Source organism: Fusarium mangiferae (assembly GCF_900044065.1).
Source record: "Fusarium mangiferae strain MRC7560 genome assembly, contig: FMAN_scaffold001, whole genome shotgun sequence".
Taxonomy (NCBI): domain Eukaryota; kingdom Fungi; phylum Ascomycota; class Sordariomycetes; order Hypocreales; family Nectriaceae; genus Fusarium; species Fusarium mangiferae.
The window spans coordinates 2,707,211-2,728,469 of NW_024573921.1; the positions used below are offsets into that span (position 1 = coordinate 2,707,211).

Consider the following 21,259-nt stretch of genomic DNA (forward strand, 5'->3'; position numbering starts at 1 on the left):
ATTGCTTTCATGAGTACTGTATTTTTGTAATTGGATTGTTTTTGTGTTAATTGCCCAGAATTCGTTTCGTTCGAGCTCTCCTCGCAAGAGTCCCTCCCTCGTATCGAGGGCTCATCGTGCATCCACCTCCTCCCACCATCAGTCTCCACCTACAAGCTATCGCCATGTCGACCCTCAAACGCAAAGCAGGCGCCTCTACCGGGAACGATTCGAAGAAGCCTAAGGCCAATGGCAACATTGCCTCATTCTTCGGAGCAGCTCCTAAGCCTGCTGGTGCTGGTGCTTCTGCTCCCGCACCAGCCGTCAAGTTTGATAAGGCCAAGTGGGTAGCTTCCTTGAAGCCAGAGCAAAAAGAGCTCTTGCAGCTCGAAATTGATACTCTTGATGAAAGCTGGCTGGCCCACCTCAAGGACGATCTTGTTACAAAGGAGTTCCTGGACCTGAAGCGATTCTTGGATCGAGAAATTAGCTCTGGCCGCAAGGTGTTCCCACCTAGGAACGATATCTACTCTTGGTAAGGACGAAATATCCTTCTACCTGCTGTGGCAGCTCCTAACCCATGGCTTATAGGTCCCGTCATACCCCTTTCAGCAATGTCAAGGTTGTCATTGTTGGTCAAGACCCCTATCATAACGACAACCAGGCTCATGGATTGGCATTCTCCGTTCGACCCCCAACTCCTGCACCACCTTCGCTCAAGAACATGTATATTGCTCTGAAGAAAGACTATCCTAATTTCGAGCCACCACCAAACCGAGGAGGTCTTCTCACCCCCTGGGCAGATCGTGGTGTTCTCATGTTGAACACCTGCCTTACAGTTCGAGCCCACGAAGCCAACTCGCACTCTAATCGAGGATGGGAGAAGCTCACACAGCGAGTCATTGATCTAGTGGCGCAAAAGAGAACAAGGGGTGTTGTTTTCATGGCCTGGGGAACACCAGCCGGCAAGCGAGTGCAGAAGATCGATCGCGTCAAGCATCTTGTACTACAGAGTGTCCACCCGAGCCCTCTCAGTGCTTCCAGGGGGTTCTTTGACTGCGGTCACTTCAGAAAAGCCAATGACTGGCTGGTTACACGATATGGGCCTGAAGGAGAGATTGACTGGGCACTCGGACCTGGCACTTCCACGAAAGCTCCAGCGACGGAAGCTGATGCCAAAGAGGCTAAATCTGCTGAGAAAAAGGCCGAGGTCATTGAGAAGACTAAGCCTGAAGTGGCGAAGAAGGTTGAGGAGGACAAGGAGAACGATGCTTTCGACGAAGATGAGGAAGCTCTCGAAGAGGCCCTTCGGTTGGCTGAAGAAGAGGAGAAAGAGAAAGAAAAGTAGTGTTTGAAAATTGTTCGAACTCGGGAGTCTATGTGTAATGACGGCGTTCAACACTAAGGGAAAGGTACTTGGCATGCAAGCGTAGGGACAGCTTTTCAACTATTAAGTTTTCGGTTCCGGGTCAGGGATCAATGTAGGATCAGCCTCGGGAATCTATGTACCTGGATATTGGAAAAGGTTTATAGGATGGATGGGTCAGTACGGAATATTATGACGCTCAATACCTGATCCTCACTTGGTGCAACTCCCCACAACCTGACGCATAAAGTGATAGATTGTTTCGGAAATCAGGGCGCAGCCGGAAGGGACAGAAAGTTCCGGTTTGAGGCAGATCCTTGATATCAGATGCGCAACACTTTTATCGTACCATGTTCACGGTTAAGAGAAAGGTCCGTGTTTAACAGATGATTAATGCATCCCCACTGTTCAGCCCGCCGAACTGATTTCATCTGAGTATCCTCTCTACCTCTTCGAAGGCGAAGGCGAAGGCGAAGCGGATGATACGTTTTCGTCTCGAGAAGAATGGGGCGATCTTGTCGTCTCTATGTTTGGTAAAGGATACCGAGGTGCATGAGACTGACTATGTTGGCGTGAAATATTGTAGGTCACTCCAGGCTACCCTCTTGTGCGAGGAGCTGCGTCAATCAAGGCATACACGGATTCTTGTGAATATTGGTGGCCTCTGAGCGTATTTAAGGAAGAAAAAGCATCCATGGATATGTTAAGGTGAGATGAGCTTTGACGACTAGGGTTCCAGAGCTGTCATGAGGCGAATCATGGATCTATGGCGGACAACGGGAACAACCTCTGCACTAGCTTATACCATTGTGTCATTTAACCCCAGGAGTTTACAGCCAGCGAGGGTTTCGATAAAGCTGAGACAGGTTGCAAAATCTACATTCCAGTTTGGGAGACATCAGACTGACAGTAGAGCCTCACCTTAGAACCTCTCGGGGGCAAGAAAACACCAGACCTTGGTATGGGGTGTCAAAATAAGCTCACCAAAAGGTATCCTAAAGGTAAACTAAACTTGCACCAAGTTACCTACGTCTTTTTATCATTTAGGATTAAGGTCTTGGGTTTTCTTTCCTCCTCTAGGAGCCATACTGTATGCATCACATCACAATTCATCTGCATGTCAAACATGCAAGTTATTTTTCGCCATCTTGCGTAAGGAGGTGCCAACTCATCGCGTCGATCTCGGAAACCCTTGCCAGACAGCCACTCAAAAATGCTTCCAAGCAGCGGCTTCGCCTGAGGAGGGTGGGATGAGGATGCGCTGGCGATGCCAACTCACACCCATGAGCCCCGCGGATGGCCAAGCTACTGGTACAGCTGCAGCCATTGGGCCACAGCTCCAGAAGCTAGGAAAGAAGTCAGAATGGCGGCTATATTTGGACTCTTCAGAGCCAAGAAGCTTCCATGTTCGTGATCCAGAACCTGTTGTAAGCGAGAAGTTCCTGGCAAACATGGAATACCCCAGGTGAGAGATCAGCTCAACCATGAGCTAGAGCGCAAAGAAGCAATTCAATCGGCCGAGGGCGACCCGATATGGAATGAGTAATGGAAAAAGACAGATATTGCCTCTCATGACGTGGAGTTAGGCTGAGGACTGTGGTAGCAGCGCTGTTATTGGCAGGGGAGCGAGCAACAGAAGAGGTTATGGTTGCGGCGCTTTAGTTCTGATGGAAATGGAGCTCTAAAAGAGACACGTGAATTACGAAACGTTGGCGGCGAGCCACCCGCCATAGTGCTTGATGGCATTGAAGCGCAATAAGAGAAAATGCGCATCGTTTGGCTGCTCATATCTTTGGGTCCAGGAAACATGATGAGCTAAAGGCTTTTGGCGTCCAACCATAGCGCCAAGATGACACGCTTGTAGGGGCCACTGGCGGTAATTACCCCTGTCCATCATCCCAAGTTGGATCTCGTTTGATGAAGCTTAACTTGTACTGAATATGTATGCTGCCAGGAACCCAAGTCACCTGCATATTCAGAGACTATTGACGATTATGAGCTGTGTTGAAGGGTTTCTGCAAGCCATTTATCGACCGGTGAAATTGTAACCGGAGCGAACTGGTGCGATGAAAGGTCATGAGGCCATCCAATTAACTAATTACACGGGCAGCCCGCTTGCTCAAGGTAATTAAAAAGCAGAACTTTAAGGAACATGGAGATCCACTCGTCTAGTAAAGCCTTGGCCTTGTGCAACGGCTGAGTCCCGTCTTCTAGTGCTAGCTGATCCAATGGTTGTGTTTGGTGTGTACCTCTCTGTGACTCTCATAATTTCTGTTCGAGGGACGGGAGAGAAATCAAGGTCGCTGTTAGGAAATGAGAAGATAGATGGTTGAAGACTTTCTCGCTAGTCTAGAGACATCGTCAGGCTTACTTATGAAGTAGGCAAAGTGATTATCCTCAGAATAAGAAACTTGGCGAATTCTTTTTCTTGCCCAAAGGACCCTTGACATAGACTGGAATGGGCCAAGAGACTCAAGGCTGAGGGCAGTGAATTGCTTTGCAACTTGTGTGTCATGGCTCTCAGCCTCATTGTTACAGCGTACAATTATGTGTTGTGTATTGTCTCTGAAGATATCGTGTTACACAACATGACCGTTGTCACAATAAGAGGCTGTAGATTTGATTCAACTATCAACCAAGCAACCCATACTATTCAGCCACATTGTTAGATATTGTTGGATCTATAAACTATCAATTCATCTCCATGATAACTCGCTCAATCTATGCACGCCCATCACATCCATCCATATTGCCCCCCTCCCCAAACCCCTACCCGCCCCATGTCCTCTTGTTCATGCTCTCTATCCTCTCGAACCCAATTCCCAATCTTAGTGCTCTTGTTCCTTTTTCCATTGTACGTACCATCCAATCCCATCCCATCTAGTCCAGTTCAGTCCAGTCCATCATGAACCTGGTCGCGCATCCCAGTCGCCCCCTGAGCGCGTCCCCCCATCCCACTGTCACCCTCACAATTCTCATTTTGTCGTCTCATCTAGACTAGAGAGTCGCTTTTTCTCTTCTTTACCTTCTCCTCTTGTATGATTCAACTTTTCTTTCTATTTTTCCATATTCATCTATTTTCTCTGAACCCTGGCTTCTTTGAGCCCCTCCTTTTCCTATTCCTTCTTCTCTCTGTTTCGTTTCGATACCCAGTAGCCAACCTCTGTGTTAACCTCTGAATAACTGAGGTGCAGAGGGGAAAAAGGGTCCCCTACTAATTTTATCTGTACGCCCACCCAACCAACTTGGCTCATCTGCCGCAGGTGCGCATCAAAACTGCCCGATGCCCACCTTCCCTGACTTACACGTCTCGCCTTGTCCTGTGTGCAGCAGCATCCAATCTTCAACAAGCGACATCGTCATCATTTTTATTCCTGCTAATTCTCTTCTCTTCTCACCAAAAGGTTCTCGGTCCTCGATTCGTTACTTTTGATTCTCTTATCGACAACCCTTCAAAAACCTTGCTTTTTACAACTTCAGCTGGGGAGATTATCACGAATACCTCGCTGCTACCCTATTTAAGGCACCTCCTGAAAGATCACCGCCCCTTTATTTGAGATCTGCTTCGACTCGACCCGACGTCACTTTTCCTATATTCAGCGCATGGGATTCTGCTGCGTTTTCGTTTAATTTCGAATTCGAATTATCATTCTATAGTCACAGCCGATAATGGCAGGCCTTTTTTCTCGCCTTAAGGGCAAGGATGGCAAGTCCAAAAAGAAAGGCGCAAACGATTCTACACAACAGCTACCACAAAAACCACAATGGACGGACGCCTGGGCACGCACATATGTTGAGCCTGAAGATGTTCACGAGCTGATCCGATGTTGCACAGAAGAGCTCAAAGCTCGAGGTATGTCAACTATTACATGAAATACAAGACATGTATCTTTTTGTGTACAGCATGCTGATCGCCATGTCACACCAGGTCTCGACCACCCTTTCCTCTTGTTGCCATACCGTCCCACCTCCGATCCCAGCGCCGTTCGTTCCTTTATTCGCCATTTTTTTGAATCTCATGCCAACTTACGGGGTGAACAATTGACACAAGAACTTCGCATGACAGAACCTATGGTTAGTATATGCGGAAAGAGGGGTATGACCGTAACTAATATCCAGATAGGTGGTTTCCGGAGTTGCCAAGTGGTGCTGGAGTCGTATTCAGGGGGGCATCGTTGGTTGGGATGCATATGAACTGTTCAAAGTGGGGGAAATTGGTATGCGCTTCTCAATCTAGGTTTCTCTGCTGTACTAACTTGCGCTAGACTCGAACATGGCCCGAGACTCTTTCAAAACGTTCATTCCTATCAGTGTTGAGAATGGTGCCCGTCAGCGCATTATCTTCGACTTCTTCGACCTGCTGGCCGCTGTTGCAGCGCATGGAAAGTCCAACGGCCTAGGTGGGCGAAAGCTTTCACGAATGGCAGCATGGTGGGCATTCGAACATAAAGATACTAACAAGGGTTTTGAAGGAGGTTATGATGCTTGGCTTCGGTAAGTACCCCTGAGACTTGTGATGCTCGCGATTGCTTATCCAGAAACTAGTGCCGCCGATGCCACAAGCCATATGTTCTTCGCCTTCCTCAGATCCCTCTCACCGGAGCAAAACGTCACTGGAATTACAATGCTTCCCAGATCCCTCCAGAAACTACTTCAGGAAACCGAGTATCCTCCTCAACGACCTTCGCTTATGATGTCAACCACAAACAAAGTTGTCATGATTGTGGATACCGTATCGCCAACTCCTTTTGCGCTCCTTCGGAGAGCGAACCACTTCCAATATCGTGATTCAGACCGCGCATTACAAGAGTTTTCCGAGTACGACGACCCTGTACAGGCTTTGACCGACGAATGCCGCCGAGTTCTCAAGGCTATTTCTGGTGCCAATCAGTCACAAGCTTCAAGCTCAAAGCACTCTACAAGCTTGCGTGACGCCTCCTGGTCACGATTCGAGGATATTGGCTTCTCTTCTACGCTGGATGAGGATGACGACGACGACGACAGCGCTTTGACCTACAAACGCCAGCCACCCGCTCTGCGAAGAACCCCTGCGTCTGGTAACGGACTGGGTAGACCGACAACGCCATCTTGGGCCGACTTTCTTTCTTCGGGATTCGTGGATGAAAACCAGCCTGCTCGGTCAAACTTGCTTCTACCCCCTGACAAGGTTTTGCCTCCTCTCGAAACCCAGAGACAACAAAGTTCTCAGTCGCATCGACCAAGGCTTGAACATGATCACTCGCTTGAGCCCGGGGAGCTCGCAAGTATTGCAACATTTTTACTGGACGATTCGTTCTGGTGGGTTTGGATGTCCAGTCTTGCCCCTGAGGAGACTGCAGAGCGCAAGTCGGCCTTTGGAAGGTGCGCCGTCATCGAGACCAAGATTACTAGTGGCCGTTGGCTCGTGATGGAAGAAATGGTTGCCGGCGCAGCTCCTGAACCTCAGGAGGGTGCATATATTGCAGAGAAGAAGGGTCTTTTTAGCTGGACAAAACGTGGGAAGGGCCTCGGCCGACGGAAGTCGACAGCCAATAAGTCAGTCGAGAACATTGGCCAGGGCACCAGCAAGGCCAGCATCGGTCCCGATACTCACGCCAGAATCCAAGCCAAGGCTGCGCAACTTCGTGCGCAGGAACAGCAAGGGAAAAAGCTAGCTCAACAGCCCCTGTACCAGCGACGAGGTCGAACTGATGCTGAGCTCATGGCCGAGAAGACTAATAGTGTTCTCACCCTTCAGCCTACAATCATTGGCGAGGCTTCATCAGCATTGAAGTGGGTTTCCAAGTATGATAAGGGAACGATTAAGGATTTGTACATGGCCAACAACAATGCGGGTCGTGGAACTATGGTATCACCAATTCCATCTGAGAGCATGAACGGTGACGCTGCTTCCAACAGTGGCACACAAGCCCCGGATCAGCCTCCGCAGGTGCCCGTTAAGGACGTGGCATCCCCAATCACGTCGCCTACTTTCTCGCCCACTGCGAACGAGACAACAAGGAAACCCCTGCCACAGCCAGAACATCCCGTCAAGGTCCAGCCACAACCTGAGCCTGTTCAGGCACCAACCCCCGAGCCCGTTTCAGAGCCCGTTCAAGAGCCCACGCCTGAACCAGTGCTTCCCGTCAGCCCTCTTAGCCCTGTACCGCCTCCTAAGGACGAGGCGCCCCAGGACTTGGCTCGTGAGAATATGGTTTCTCCTACTCCATCAAGCCCTGAGAACAACAAGAAGAAGAAGCTCCAGAAGGCAGAAAAGGAGAACCGCGGTTTCAGGAAGTTGTTCCGCAAGAACAGGAGCTCCAAACTGCCTGATGACGCTGCCGCCAATGTTCATGAGTTCCTCCGTCAGACCCAAGCAACACCAGAGCCCCAGGCACAGAAGCCCCTCACTCCAGCTGACACACCTGAGCCTGCAGCCGCTATCCAACGTGTTCCAGTGCCTCAACCTGCACAAGCAGACGAGGCTGACATGCCTACACCCACACCTGCTGCTGAGTTTGTGACACCAATGGAGGAACCTGTGCAGCGAGTTGATACACCTCAGAAGAACCAGGATGTCGCGGAGCCCACTATCGATCAGTCACAGATAGCCCTCAGTGCTAAGGACTCGGCTCCTGCCCAGAAGGCTGTCCCTCAGTTCAACCAAGGTCCTCTTCAGGACCAGCCAGCCTTTGCTCCTGATTCGGATGACGAAGACGATGCAACGCCTCCGCCTATTCCTCGATCACCCCGCCATTCCCCCCAGATTGGGGGCCCAGCACAGCCTGAGGAGAAGCTCAGTCACAGTGCCGGTCCAGGAGTCCAAGACCGCTGGGCACAAATTCGAAAGAACGCTGCTGAGAGGGCCGCTACTCGCCCTGATGATCAGCTTCGGCCGTCGTACAGCAACAGCAACAGAACTGGAGATGGCGACGACGATACAAGTGGAGAAGAGAGTAAGTCTGCGTGGGAATCTTCATACCGAATACTAAACTAACACGATGTTCCAGCCATCGAATCTCGTGTTGCCCGCATCAAGGCTCGTGTAGCCGAGTTGACGAACAACATGGAGGGTACAAATGGTCCCCAGGCTAATGCCACCCGTCATTAGGTACCTCCCAGCGAGGCGGGCGATCTCAGCCCGAGGTGGAATTGTAATACGCCCTTCCTTCATTGCCAGCATGGACGAAGTCTGTCCTTTATACGAACAATCGCGACGACGTGACACATCTACGAGACACATTTCGCAATCCTTGCACACGTTTAATACCAGCCGACGCTGATTTGCTTTCTTCATTTTTCTCTGGCCTCGTTTCTTATTTTTTGAGCTTCTTCTTTCTCGTTTGACATATGATACCACTAGAAGATGTAAGAAGAGAAAAGCAGCGAATCTTGACAGTTACATGAGAAGAACGAGGGGGTCAAGAAACCATGGACTGGGCTTTTCCGAGTGCCATGAAATCCTGTACTTACTCATATGTATTTTCAGCCCAAATTCTAGCAAATCCCCTTCTCCAGCGTTTCTTATATATTTCTTGCTTCGGGGACCATCCTTAGACTCGCCAATGTTGACATTAATGTGATAGCCTGTCTGACAGTGAAGAATCCACGTAAGAGTTCAATATTCCAAAAGGAAACTCCATACGTTGAGGTACCTGTGAGTAAACTCCTAGTATTTTAAGAGTTACAGTATGCACTAGCCTTATTTATGATCAAATAATATAAATGTTTTGGTACAGATCCAACTTCGTCTATGATGCTCTGGCTCTCTTCGCTTTACCACGGCCTCTGCTTGTGGGCTCATCATCATCTTCATCGCTAACTTCTTCAGCATATTCCTCTTCATCTATTGGAGCAGCTGCATTCCTCCTTGATGCTCTTTTTCGCTTTCCTCCATTCTCAACGCCCCTTGGCTCTTCGCCTGTAACATTTGCTCGCAGACGATCTACCGCTGCAGCCATACGTTTGCTTCCCTGGGCTTTCTGTCTTGGTGCAAATGCCTCCTTTGCTCCAACTCCAACACTGCCACCAAAAAATCTGGTGATGTTGCTCTGTGTACCTTCACGGTCTCGCTTATTCATATCTTTGATGACTGGTACGAGGACCTCGTCCGTACGTTCTTTGCTCCAGCCAATGGTAGCCATCAAGAACTGTCGCAGCCCCTCTACATCTGGCACACCCCACTGGAAATTCTCATTGTTGTCATCAACCTCTGGATGTAGGTACGCATCATAAACCGCCGGGTTAGGAAAGCCTGGTGGTAAGAAGAGTTTTGTGCCTTGAGATTTGCGAAACTTCTTGCGAAAAGGCGTCGAGACATCAGCGTCCTTAGGGCGTGTCTGCGATTGCACCGATCTCCACCATTCGCGAAAGTTCTCTAGTCCAGACTTGCCAGGAAACTCAGAGAGAATCTCAACAGCTGTCACAGGACCGACACCTGGTAATCCCTCAGTGTAATCAGAGCCCAGCAGATGCGCAAGAGATATGAGTTGCTCTCGAGACAGGGACAGCTCCTTTTCGATGTCGCCCACCAAGTAGCACTCAACAAATTTGTTGCTATTAAACATGTTCTTGTACACACGTGTGCCACCGAACAAGAAGGTGTCCGAGTCATCAGTCACAATGCCATCGACAAGTCCTAGACGGACGAGCTCAGCACATTGGGCTTCTGCTTCCATAGGGGCGGTGATATAAGGAATACCAAAGAGACGAAGGAGGGCCTGGCACTCAGTAATCATGACTTGGGTGACCTCATCAGCGTCTCGCCGGTCTTTCTTCTGTTGGTTTCGTAAGGCTCGCAGTTCTCTTTCATAGTCTTCTTTGTTTTGCTCGGCTGTTTTGTTATTGAGCTCACTAGCGAAACGGGCATGCTCTTCGGCTTCCTCGGCCATTTGTGCCATGAGCTCTTCGTCGCCAGGGTCGCTGAATTCGTCGTACTCCACGTCGTCAAAGAGCCCATCGTCATCGATATCAAGTTCTTGGTTTTCTTCCACTGCTGGAACGCCGGTAGAGGGAATTTCCTCAAAGATAGACTCAGGGCTCTTTTCTGCCGTGGTCCCAGCATTGGTAGCTACCACATCTTCGAATTCTGGCTCAGGTGATTCTGATTGTCGAGACTTGTCCTCATCTTCTTGCGCTGGATGTGCAGTTGGTTCTTCCATTGTACGATCCGCAAGGCCTTGGGATTCTGCTCCAGGTGATGGCTCCTTGGCCTTCTCTACAACTTGTTCAAGGGCATCCTCTTGCTCATGTGCTAGAGTAGAAGCTTCCTCTGCCGATTCTGGCTTTTCAGTTTGAAGAGGAGCTTCCTTGATGTTCTCGACATCATCTTCCGGGTCGATGGTAATAGGCTCTTTCTGGGCAGGCTTCTTTGGTGATGGCGGCTTTTCCAAAACCTCGACATCACTATCATCATCTGAGGAAGAGTCGATGTGAATCAGCTGATCTTGCATCTTGCGGCGATAAATCCGCTCTTCTTCTTCTGCTGCCTGCCTATCTGCGTTATTGATTTCACGCTCTGTTTCTTGCTGCTTCTTAAGCGACTCCCGGATATCGGTGTCATCAGTTAACCATGGCGGCAAGGGTCTGGGTGCATTCTCATCCTGCAGTTCTCTCTCAAACCCACCAGCCATGTCATCCTCTTGGTCATTGAGGACGGTTGGGTTTTCATCCGCAACTTCGGATTTCTTGTTTGGTCCAGCTTCTGGGGCTTTCTTCTTTCCAAATAGTGACGAGCCCCAGTCAAGTTTCGGGAATGGCAGCGGGCCATCAAATGGGTTCTTCTTGTTCTCAACGACGGGTACAAACTTTGGTTTTGGCTGAGGCTTCTTTTTCATCCTGGCTTTTGCAAGCACTGTCTGCATATCTTCGTCGCTGTCGCTATCAGCAGGAGTATCATGCTCTTGACGCCTAGGCACCGCAGCGCTTGCTCTATTATTAACAATATGAGCAATCATAGAGCCTCCTTTGGCCGTGATGGGCTTTTGTGCGTCAACCGACTTTTGTGTCCATTTAGGAGCTTCCATGGGAACGTCCTCGAACTCCTCCTCATGATCTGAGTCTTGTCCAACTCCATGTTGATTTTGCAGTGACATAGCTATTGCGCGGTTGAGGTCATCCTCTTCGTCGTTGTGCAGCGCTTCTTCGGGTGGTTGTGCAAACAGCACATCTGTATTCTCGATATTTCCGCCTACGAAGAGTGACTCCTCGCCCTGCGGGGAGGACTCTTGGCGATGGTTACCATATATTTGCCGCCGTCGTGCCGCTATATCCTGGGCTGCATGGTAGCTAGCAACTTGTGCCGCAGAAGGTTTCGGGAGTCGATTGAGTCCCTCTATGGGAACGTCTTCAAAATCTTCTTCGTCTTCCTCCTCATCTTCCTTGGATTGGTACTGAACTTGAATGGCATCCACGTCGATGGGTTTATGTGCCTCTCCAACGTCCTTGTCTCTGCTGACCACACCCAAAGCCCATCCTCCCTCGGCACCCTCATTCTTTACCAGGATGTACTCTCTGTTCTTTTCGCCAGCAACTCGTGCATTTACCCCAAGTGTCAGGTCGGTGCCAGTCATTCCGACTTCATACATGAGACGTTGAGTGAGGTGATTGCGTTCCTTGACCCTTTCGATCTGGAACTTGGAGAAGGCCATGCGATCTGGGAACATTTCTTCCAGCTGTTCCTTGCTGAGACCCATTCTCAGTCGGCTCCTCAGTCTTGCTGCGTTCAGAATATTGTATCGATCAGGAGCTGGAAGACTCTTGAAGAATTCGCCATCAAAATCGATCTTGCTGAAGTCGTAAAGATTGATATCTTCACCTTCATGGAACTGGCGCGCGTATTCTTCCAGCTCTTCTACACTCATGATTCGTGGATCATCTGGCTTTCCCATTGCCGCGATACCGCCACCATCTAGATCGGGGAGATGGTAGGCGTCCTGCTTTCGAAATGTTCTACCCTTCTGCCTCTCATTTTGAGATAGGAGAGCCTCGTCATCGTAAACAAGTTGACTGGCATCAGGAATCACTTCTTGTTGCTGCTCTTCCCGGGCAGATATATCACGTTCTCGATCTCTCCGCCTGCGGTCATGGTCTTCTTCCGCAATGCGCTGCATTTGCACTGCTAGCAGTTTACCCGCCGTTCGAACGGCATCTTCACGGCGACCTTCGCGTCTTCGCTTTCGATGCTGAATCGTCTGTCTCTTTAGAATCGGTGCGCCACCGTCGAAGACGAATACTGGTTGAATACCAAACCACAGAAGCTTGCATATGCGACGGAAGAAACCGACGACGTGCGAGTTGCGCAGCGCATTGCCTTCCTTGTCGCGTACAGCTTTGAGAAATTGATATATCCAAATTGAGGCATCGACTGCGAGTCGCTTGCGATTTAGAGTCGCGAGGTTCGTCGGTCGGGCGCATGGCTGAACAACTGTCCATAGACCGGTCACACCCATGATAGGCTATGACCGTGATTTCAATGCAAGTCCGTATAATAGGGAGAGGCACAAGGCCTTATGCTTAAGGGATACGCCCTCGTCTGATGAGAGTAATGCTCATTGTCTGGATGCGTAGAAAAGGGAGGGTCGACGTTTCTACAATTGGGTTGGCATGGAAATGATGAGAATGGGAAGTCCAAGATCGAAGAAAACAATCAGAAGTTCACGGTTGCCTTCAGCTTCGAGCTTCTATAACGTCAGCGTGGGGCCGATATATCGCCGCTAATCCGTTGCGGCTAACCTTACTGTTCGCAAAATCAACGAGCATCACATTCCCCACGTCTTCGCCAATACTACAATTTACAACACTCAACCCTCTGGCTCCCAAGCCTTCTTGAGTGGAAATGGACACTGAAAAGGCTCGGGAATATCTCAGCAGTATTCTCAACAAGAACCTTCGCGTGTACACCTCCGATGGTCGGTTGTTCTGGGGCGCTCTGAAATGCACCGACCCTGTATGTTTCTATACCCTACAGCTGTTGAGCCTTGGTTGTAAGCGACGAACTGACCTGACCTGACCTTAAAAGGACAAGAATATTGTGCTGGCCCACACTTATGAATATCGGCAGCCATCTTCAAGGGAGCGTGAAAAGGCAGCAGAGAAAGCTGACGGGGAAACTGTCAAGGTCGACATGACATCTCGCTACTTGGGTCTGGTTGTTATACCCGGGGAGCACATTGCCAAGATGGAAGTCGAGGAGTTTGCCAGTCAAATAAGGAACCAGAATATCATATAATATGGCGGCCAGGGGATGTTAACAAAACTCGGCATCTCGGTCCTAAACAATAAAAAGAATCATGTAACTTATTATAAGTTTAGGATATCTTTGCTAAGTTAGGATGCTCTTATCGAGTTATTTTGACACCTTACATCAAGGCCTGATATATGGACAAAAGAGATAAAATTAATGAATTAAAACTACAACAAGGCTACCGCAAAAGAAAGTTATCATACCCATTCAGCCTTTTGCAACCCGCCCAGCCTAAAGCTACCCACAACGCCTTGTACAACCAAGATTGCGTTCCCATCATTACTACCAAACGTGAAGAAAGCAGGACATACGCTCGTCCTCCTTCACATAGCCTGAATGCAGTACTTTGCCACATCAATCGTGAGCACGTTCTACGCGGCGACGGCTTCCTGTGTACGTCCACGAGACTCGCCGTTCAGACCGCCATCGCTGTCCAGAATGGAGCCTCGGGCATCCTCATCCTCCTCCTCCTCGTCGCTATCGAGATCACGGTCTCGTGCAGTCCAGGAGCTACCGTCGTTCAAGGGTACATCTTGACCGGAGAGATCGTGGCCCTCACCTCGGCGGATGTTGTTACGACGTCGCTGAGACAGAGTGCGGGCGCGGGTAGAGAGTTTGGAAGAAACGACAGCGTTGGAAGTAACCCAGTTCGTCAGGGCGTCTTCGCAGTCTTGAATAATAGCCTTACTAGCTTCATATCCATCGTACGCCTGGCGGGTTTCGCCGGGAGTGACCGGGGTGTCATCGATGAGCTCGAGGAGGTGTTTTCCATAGCCAGCAATAATGGCAACCTTCTCACAATGCTCACGGAGAGCATCGAATTGGTAAGTATAGGCCGCCTTCACCTTCTCTCGAGTGATGTTGGAAAGCTGAGCCTCAGCAACAAGAGACTCAGCCTCAGCTCGGACAAGTTCCTGTTCAAGGACGACAATCTTGGGAGAGTTGGGCTCCTTGTACTTGAGTTGGGCGATCTGATCGGTGATCTTCTGCTTGCCTGAGCCGAGGTTAGTAGGCAATACGCCGTCTAGGTGGTGAGCGATACTTACGGTCACGGCTTGGCTGAACTGAAGCTTCAATGTTGCGGATACTCTTCATGGTAACCCTATACTGGTCGTAACGGTCGACGTATTGGTCCTCGAGCTCGCCAATCTCGTACAGAAGGACACCGAGCTTGTCGGTAACGTCGGAAACATCTTCGTCACCAGCCTCGCCCCAAATAGATAGTTGTTGCTGTCGAGTTAGTTTCAATGGTTCGTGGGATTGGGGTATTGGGAACATACAGCAACTTCCATTCGCTCACGGGCAACGGTCTCTAAGCTTCGCATCACATTTTTCTCCATCTTGACCAACTGGGAGAGCTTCTTGGCCAGGTCCGGGCCAAAGGCACCGCCAGCATTGCGGCGAAGAGCATGTCCTGCGCGGGAGATCTTGTTAGTTCTGTTGGAAATGACAGTCGAAGTGGCGTGATGCTAGCTTACCGAAGCTGCTCTTGAAGAGGCGGCCGGATTTTGTCGACGACGGAGGTGGCGGGGGGTTCTGCTCAAGGTCAGTCACTTTTGCTGTCGCATTGAGCTGTGGCGTCATGAGCTCGAATTGCACGCACCTGGAGTTGAGAGGCAGTAGGCGCCCGGGTCTGGCGCATGGAATAGGTGCGATGCATGATGGATGCTGTTGTTTATGAGTGCGACGAGCGGTGGAGTTGAGTATGGATGACAAGAAAAAGGGTCCAGCAAGGACAGGCAGGGAATAAATAATATCAGGTGGGGATTAACGTGGGTGGGAGACGGAGATCACAGCTGCAGAGCTGAGAATCAAGCAAGGATAAGATGTCGGAGAAAACACGAAGGAGAGGATCGTGGCCGGGCTGCTGGGAACGTTATATGATGGAGGCCAGAAACAGGGCAAGGCTTGGGCTTGGGCTCTGGTGGTGTTTGTTGCTGCGGAGAACCAAGATCGTCACCTTTTTTCGATGCGGGAGCTGAGAGCGACGTCATCAAGACTCCACTTGGACAAGAACGAGTGAGTGAGGTCCTCGATACAGACGGGCGCTAGTATCTAGTGTATGTCTACACCGCAACCCCTGGTGATCGCAGCATTACTCGAGGTACTGCTACTTACGTCAAGCGTGTCTCAGGTCTACGTCGTGCATTCTGCGGGCCTGGGCCAAGGATCCTCACCTGTGCATCCGGAGCGACCCCCCCAGGCCCCCCAAGAGCTGGACTGCCCATCCCGGATGCGGTTCACGACCACCAAGCTTCGGTCGAATCCAGCGCAACGCTAGTGAGTGTCTAAGATGAAATATGACGATATCGAGGCACAAGTTTGGGGTCCTTTGGAGGTCAGTGGGTGGGTGAACGGGCTCTAAAACTGAGCGATCCTCCGGCAGTCTCCAGCCCGAAAGATAAAGGAGACAAGGGGTGATTGAGGCAGCCCAGAAACCAATTACCGCAAGGGCCCTTTTCACATGCTGTGGTTGGGTTAGTTCCGATCTTGATGTCAGTCGTTTCGTGAAACAGGGTCTTTTCCGAAGTTGAGAGCACTTTCTCGAAGCAGTATGGACTGATCTGACGAGGCTGCGCAGTGTAAATGATATCAAGCCTGGTATGTATGTATTGGATTGCATAGGCAATAGGATAGAAAGGTTGGATGTAATTGGCTATCAAAGGTTTCAATAAAGTGCCAAGCATATGCTGTTAAACTACCGGAGCCAAGACAATATTTCCTTTACCCTATTAATTACGTCGGCTTTTGGTCGTTTTTTAGTGACCAGTTCGGTCGCAGCTTATTAGCATCCGGCCATTCCGATAATCACAAACCTGACTATTAGTTTGATCCTCACGTGAGACGGCCTATTACCTCCAAGATATATCAAAACTCTAGAAAAGAGACAAATAAAGGGACATGCCTCCTAAATCAAATTACTTACCTATACAGTTTGATTTTGAATCATGTTGTCTATGGTCCTTTTCAGTTTGGATGTTCCACAATTGCTCTGGTTAGGGCACAGCATATCCAGCTTCTATGAGCGAACATGCTTGAGTGGCCGCGATGCATCATCAACGACTATACTCCGTAATAGAGTGCGGCATCAAACTCATATGTGAGCGGGATGGAATCTACAATCATAACAAAACAGTGCCATGACAGTTCGCTTCAAAGAGGGAACAAATATATACTATGTATATAAAATCGCCCTCCACTTAAGGTCATGACCAATCCAGCCACGCTAAGCCGGATTAATGAACGCGACCCCCTGTCAATGTCCCCTGTAGACTCCTCAACGCGTGCAATTGACACTCATTCACCCATTCAACTAATTATTCATCTCTGTCTTGGTTTGAGTTTCGAGAGACAACAAACCGACAATCGAGGGCACTCATGTCTTTTGTACAAGCCCGTCGTATGTAATACCATTATCTTACTCTCTGGTATTCAGTTTCTTTGGCTTCCTCGACCTCTTCTGCGCATTTTGCTCCTATTTTCTGCCGAATTTGCACCTTTAATCTGTCCACACGCGTCTCTGGCTGGGTCGACAAACTCGTGTTTCCTTCTCCCGTCTCATTTATTACCTATCTACAAAGGTGCTCTCCACAGCAACATCAGCTCGAATTGCAGTCATTACCTATCTTCCTTTCTCTCCCCCCTTTTTTTGGCGTCCATCAGCGACTCCTCTTGTGCAGGATGGTAGCAGTTGCTGGCTACCTTACTTGTAGAGAGGGGCAGTTCTGGTAAAAACCCTTTGGCAGTTCGCCTTCCTTACCAATACGGGCGTTTGTACCTTGCCTTAGAGTTTGAGGCAAAGTCATCAGCCGCAACCATGGCCTCTCATCATCTCGTCGCCATCGTCGCAGGAAAACCTGACACCATCGACTTGACAGGAGATAGTGATTCAGACTACGAACCACATTCTCTGGCGCCTCTGAATCGCAACAACACTACTACAGCGCGCTTCACCCCCAATTTTTCTATCTCAAGTGAGCGCCCATCATCAACCAATGCTCCCGTCAGCCCGCCCAAGTTGAATAGATCTACGAGCTCTATCGCCGCCAGCCAGGACAGACAACCCTCCGCTTCTGCTGAGCCGGCACGCCCAGCATCTTCAGTACTCAAACTGAGCCAGAAGGTGACCACGATAACGGCTAATTCTGATGACGCCCAAAGTATGGCAAAGCTGTCTAGTGTTACAGCCTCCAACTTGGCATCTCGTCAGGTGACGCCGACGCCTGAAAAAGACGATTCAAAATCAACGCAACAGAGCAAACCGGCATCTCCTAAATATCAAACGCCTAAAAAGCAGGAATGGGATGTCGGTGTTGTTGTCGAGAAGCTGACGCAGTTTCGCCAAGATATCAAGGATGGACACAGTCGCATGACCTCTTATATCATTGAGTCCACCAAGCCTAATGAACGTCGTGTTATGACAGGCAAAAACCTCTTCGCCGGACTTGTAAACAAACCTGTCCCGTCCAAGAAGGGAGAAACGATGAGAATCAAATCCAAAGTACTTTGCGCCCCAAACGAATCCAAGTGAATTCTGCTAATATTCTCAACAGGAACACACGAAGCTTAAGAACAACAAACGTGAGGATCACTACAGCATCGTACGCATCCAGACAGATGAAGAGCGTGTCCCAAGATACCGCTTTCATCACGTAGAAATCAAAAAGAATATTCTTACTCCCAACACAATGCTAACCTTTGTACCCCACTTGAGGGATCTTGAGACCTCGGAGGAGTACAAATACAATGTTTGGTTGCAAGAATTGGAGGACATTGACCGCAAATCTGGTTTCAAGCCTATGAGTCGCGAGGAGAAAGTGCGCATAGCAGTGCGCTCTGAATTTGCATCGACTGTCTTGTTATATCTTGGCACTTGGCTCGACAAGCTCTCAATACCTGGCTGTAACAGATCAGCTCTTATTCGCTTCATGGCAAGTCGAGAGCCTGACGATGCGATCACGCCCCGACAAAAATCAGACATTCTCAACTCACATCGCCCTACCGAGTCCACCACACCACCCGAGGCAAACAAAGCCGCCCACATGTTCACGGAAGCATTCCGCCGTGTGTTTCACCAGGACCAACACCCAAGCAAGCAGATTGAACTCCGCGATGTCTTGCTTTTGGATGAGTCAGTCGACAGCATCATGGAAACCAAGCCCACAGCCAAGGATGGCTCCAGCACACAGCACGAAAACGAGCATGATGCTGTCGAGTATTGGCTGGGAACTTATTCAATTCTTGGTTGCCTTATCTGCTTCAGTCATTCCTGTGAGCACGGCGAATACGATGCCCAGAATTGCAAGCGTACCCTTTCGATTCTTCCCCGTCTTTCGGATACTCTGAAGCGGCGACGTCGCCTCCCCTACAGTGCAGCTGATACGGTTAATGGCAATGGCCCTCTATCCCCACTCTGCAAACGTAACTGCTATCGAAGCTCACCCCGGCCTGTTGCTGCCTCAATCCAGAGGCCATGGGATGAAGAAGATCATTTTATCCTACGATCTACGGTTGCGACCGCCGACCGCAGCAAGGTTACGAAAGATCCCTTCTGCTTGGTTGCCCAGCTCCTTGACCGGGATTGCAGCGACGTATTTAATGAATATCAAAAGCTGAATGTGTCCATGTCTCCAGTAGAGCCAGCTAACAGATCGCAAATTCGGACCGTCAGCTGGTATGATCGTTTCAAAAAGACACTCATCGGCGACTGGGAATCTCACACCAAAACCCACGAACATCAAAAACGCGAACTCTGCGAACCTTGTAATCACGAAGGGCCTTGTACTTCGGAAAGTTGTATTTGCGTTCAGCATGGTGTTCTATGCGAGAAGTTCTGCGGCTGTACGGTGGAAAACTGCGCCTACAAATTCACAGGCTGTGCCTGCCACTCGCAAGGCAAAACTTGCCTCTCAAAAGGAAAGGAAAGGCCATGCATCTGTGTGCAGCTGAACCGCGAATGCGATCCAGATGTTTGTGGCCGATGTGGGGTGGTTGAGAGAGCCGATCCTGAGAATGCTGATGATGAAGTTCTTCATTCTACCGGCTGTCAAAACTGTTCGCTGCAGCGGGGCCAGGCGAAGAGTCTCGCCCTAGGAGAGAGTCAACTTGAGGGAGTCGGGTATGGGTTATTCACTATCGAGGATATTTCACAGGACGATTTCATCATCGAATATGTAGGTGAACTTATCACCCACGACGAAGGAGTGCGACGAGAAGCCAGACGTGGCGACGTGTTTGACGAAGAATCAAACATTTCGTACGTCTTTACTCTGCTAGACAACGAAGGTATTTGGGTGGACGCTGCGACATATGGTAATTTGAGTCGCTACATCAACCACGCATCAGAGAGTGACAAGCGTGGATGCAACATTACCCCACGAATCCTCTACGTCAATGGCGAATACCGCATCAAGTTTACAGCCATGCGGGATATCAAAGCTGGAGAGGAATTGTTCTTCAATTATGGTGAAAACTTCCCCAACCTGACAAAGAAGCTGCTCGACCATAAGGTGGGAGGGAAGTCTGACCAGGGTAAAAAACGATCGCGACGGCCCAACGGAGAAGGGGTCGCACGGAAGAATCCAAAGACGGATAAGAAGAAGCCCGGAAAGGGAAAGAAGCGTGCCCAAGCAGTTCTCGATGAAGACGATATGCTGGTGGATACGCTTGGTTTCGCTCCGAAGCCTCTCCGCAAGCGCAAGAAGGGCCCATTTGAGGAGGACTCAGAAGAAGAAGAGTATCACCCGACTGGCACTGATGCCTCTATTATGGAAACACCTTCAGATGGAGATTCGGATTTTGGAAATTCAGCAGCAAGACTGCGAAAACGAGCGCGACAAGATGGCAAGGGAGCAGCGTCGAGCCATAATGGCAAACCACGAGGAGATCTAAAGACACGCGGCAAAAGAGGTGGCGCCAGACCAGGAAGTGGTCGGCCGAGAAAGTATCCACGAAAGCTGACTTCAGCTCCGATGTTGGAGCATCCTTCGGCTTCTGAATCGCAAGATCGAGAGGATCTAGAAGAACGCCAGATCGTAGCTGCAGACACCATCGTGCCAGCTGCACTGCAACGGCCACAGCCAGTGGAAATCAACGACAGCATGGAATATATCAATCTTTCAGAGGAACGCACTGAAGAATCCAGGCTGCTCCAAAACCAACTAGAGGAGGACAATGATGATGACGACGACGAAGACCAAGACGTGGTTGTGCGGTCGCGCGTTGATCGAGGTGTGAGAAACCGGCGCCCAACAGCAAAGTTAAGAGATGACGGAGACTGGTTAGGCGGGAGTCAATAATATAGAGCGGCTTCCAAGGTAGTTTGGCTTCATTGTAAGATAATGGGGACATCACAAACATACAGTCTTGCACAAACTAGGATGGAAATTTCTGGGTTTGGGTGAGAGGCTTGGTATTAGTTGGGAGACAGTTGTAGTAGTAGTAGTAGTATTATTACAGAATATATGAGTTTTGAGGATGCAGTTGGCTTTGGTGTTTTGTGTTGGGGACGTAAAAGACATAGCGAATTGATGTTCTTCAATTGACTACCAGGCATAATGTTTCGACTCTGGAATACAGAGCTCCAATGCTTTGATATCATCTTTATGAAAGAATATCCACCGCTAACAAAAGTTATGCCTTCATAATTCATTGAACGGACTTGCACTAGTGTCCTTTTTGTATAGGCAGAT

The 21,259-nt window shown here is 49.6% G+C and overlaps 6 protein-coding genes across 6 annotated transcripts; 4 read left to right on the top strand and 2 right to left on the bottom strand.

The window, feature by feature from the left end:
- Window positions 1-164: 164 nt before the first annotated feature.
- FMAN_01367 (putative uracil-DNA glycosylase) lies at window positions 165-1,327 on the top strand (the record flags this gene model as incomplete). Its single annotated transcript, XM_041833975.1, has 2 exons — window positions 165-514; window positions 571-1,327. The coding sequence occupies 2 exons, from the start codon at window positions 165-167 to the stop codon at window positions 1,325-1,327; spliced, it is 1,107 nt and encodes a 368-aa protein (XP_041676707.1).
- Window positions 1,328-5,014: 3,687 nt separating this feature from the next.
- On the top strand, window positions 5,015-8,435 carry FMAN_01368 (uncharacterized protein; the record flags this gene model as incomplete). The annotated part of the gene is made up of 6 exons (XM_041833986.1): window positions 5,015-5,198; window positions 5,274-5,419; window positions 5,469-5,562; window positions 5,611-5,839; window positions 5,891-8,280; window positions 8,335-8,435. The coding sequence occupies 6 exons, from the start codon at window positions 5,015-5,017 to the stop codon at window positions 8,433-8,435; spliced, it is 3,144 nt and encodes a 1,047-aa protein (XP_041676708.1).
- A 640-nt stretch (window positions 8,436-9,075) lies between these two features.
- On the bottom strand, window positions 9,076-12,774 carry FMAN_01369 (uncharacterized protein; the record flags this gene model as incomplete). Its single annotated transcript, XM_041833997.1, has 1 exon — window positions 9,076-12,774. One exon carries the CDS (start codon window positions 12,772-12,774, stop codon window positions 9,076-9,078), a length of 3,699 nt encoding a protein of 1,232 aa, XP_041676709.1.
- Window positions 12,775-13,160: 386 nt separating this feature from the next.
- On the top strand, window positions 13,161-13,553 carry FMAN_01370 (uncharacterized protein; the record flags this gene model as incomplete). The annotated part of the gene is made up of 2 exons (XM_041834008.1): window positions 13,161-13,271; window positions 13,344-13,553. 2 exons carry the CDS (start codon window positions 13,161-13,163, stop codon window positions 13,551-13,553), a joined length of 321 nt encoding a protein of 106 aa, XP_041676710.1.
- A 386-nt stretch (window positions 13,554-13,939) lies between these two features.
- On the bottom strand, window positions 13,940-15,228 carry FMAN_01371 (putative meiotic expression up-regulated protein 14; the record flags this gene model as incomplete). Its single annotated transcript, XM_041834019.1, has 5 exons — window positions 13,940-14,562; window positions 14,615-14,798; window positions 14,849-14,982; window positions 15,047-15,104; window positions 15,172-15,228. The coding sequence occupies 5 exons, from the start codon at window positions 15,226-15,228 to the stop codon at window positions 13,940-13,942; spliced, it is 1,056 nt and encodes a 351-aa protein (XP_041676711.1).
- A 2,157-nt stretch (window positions 15,229-17,385) lies between these two features.
- FMAN_01372 (uncharacterized protein) lies at window positions 17,386-20,866 on the top strand (the record flags this gene model as incomplete). Its single annotated transcript, XM_041834030.1, has 2 exons — window positions 17,386-18,069; window positions 18,122-20,866. 2 exons carry the CDS (start codon window positions 17,386-17,388, stop codon window positions 20,864-20,866), a joined length of 3,429 nt encoding a protein of 1,142 aa, XP_041676712.1.
- Window positions 20,867-21,259: the final 393 nt, after the last annotated feature.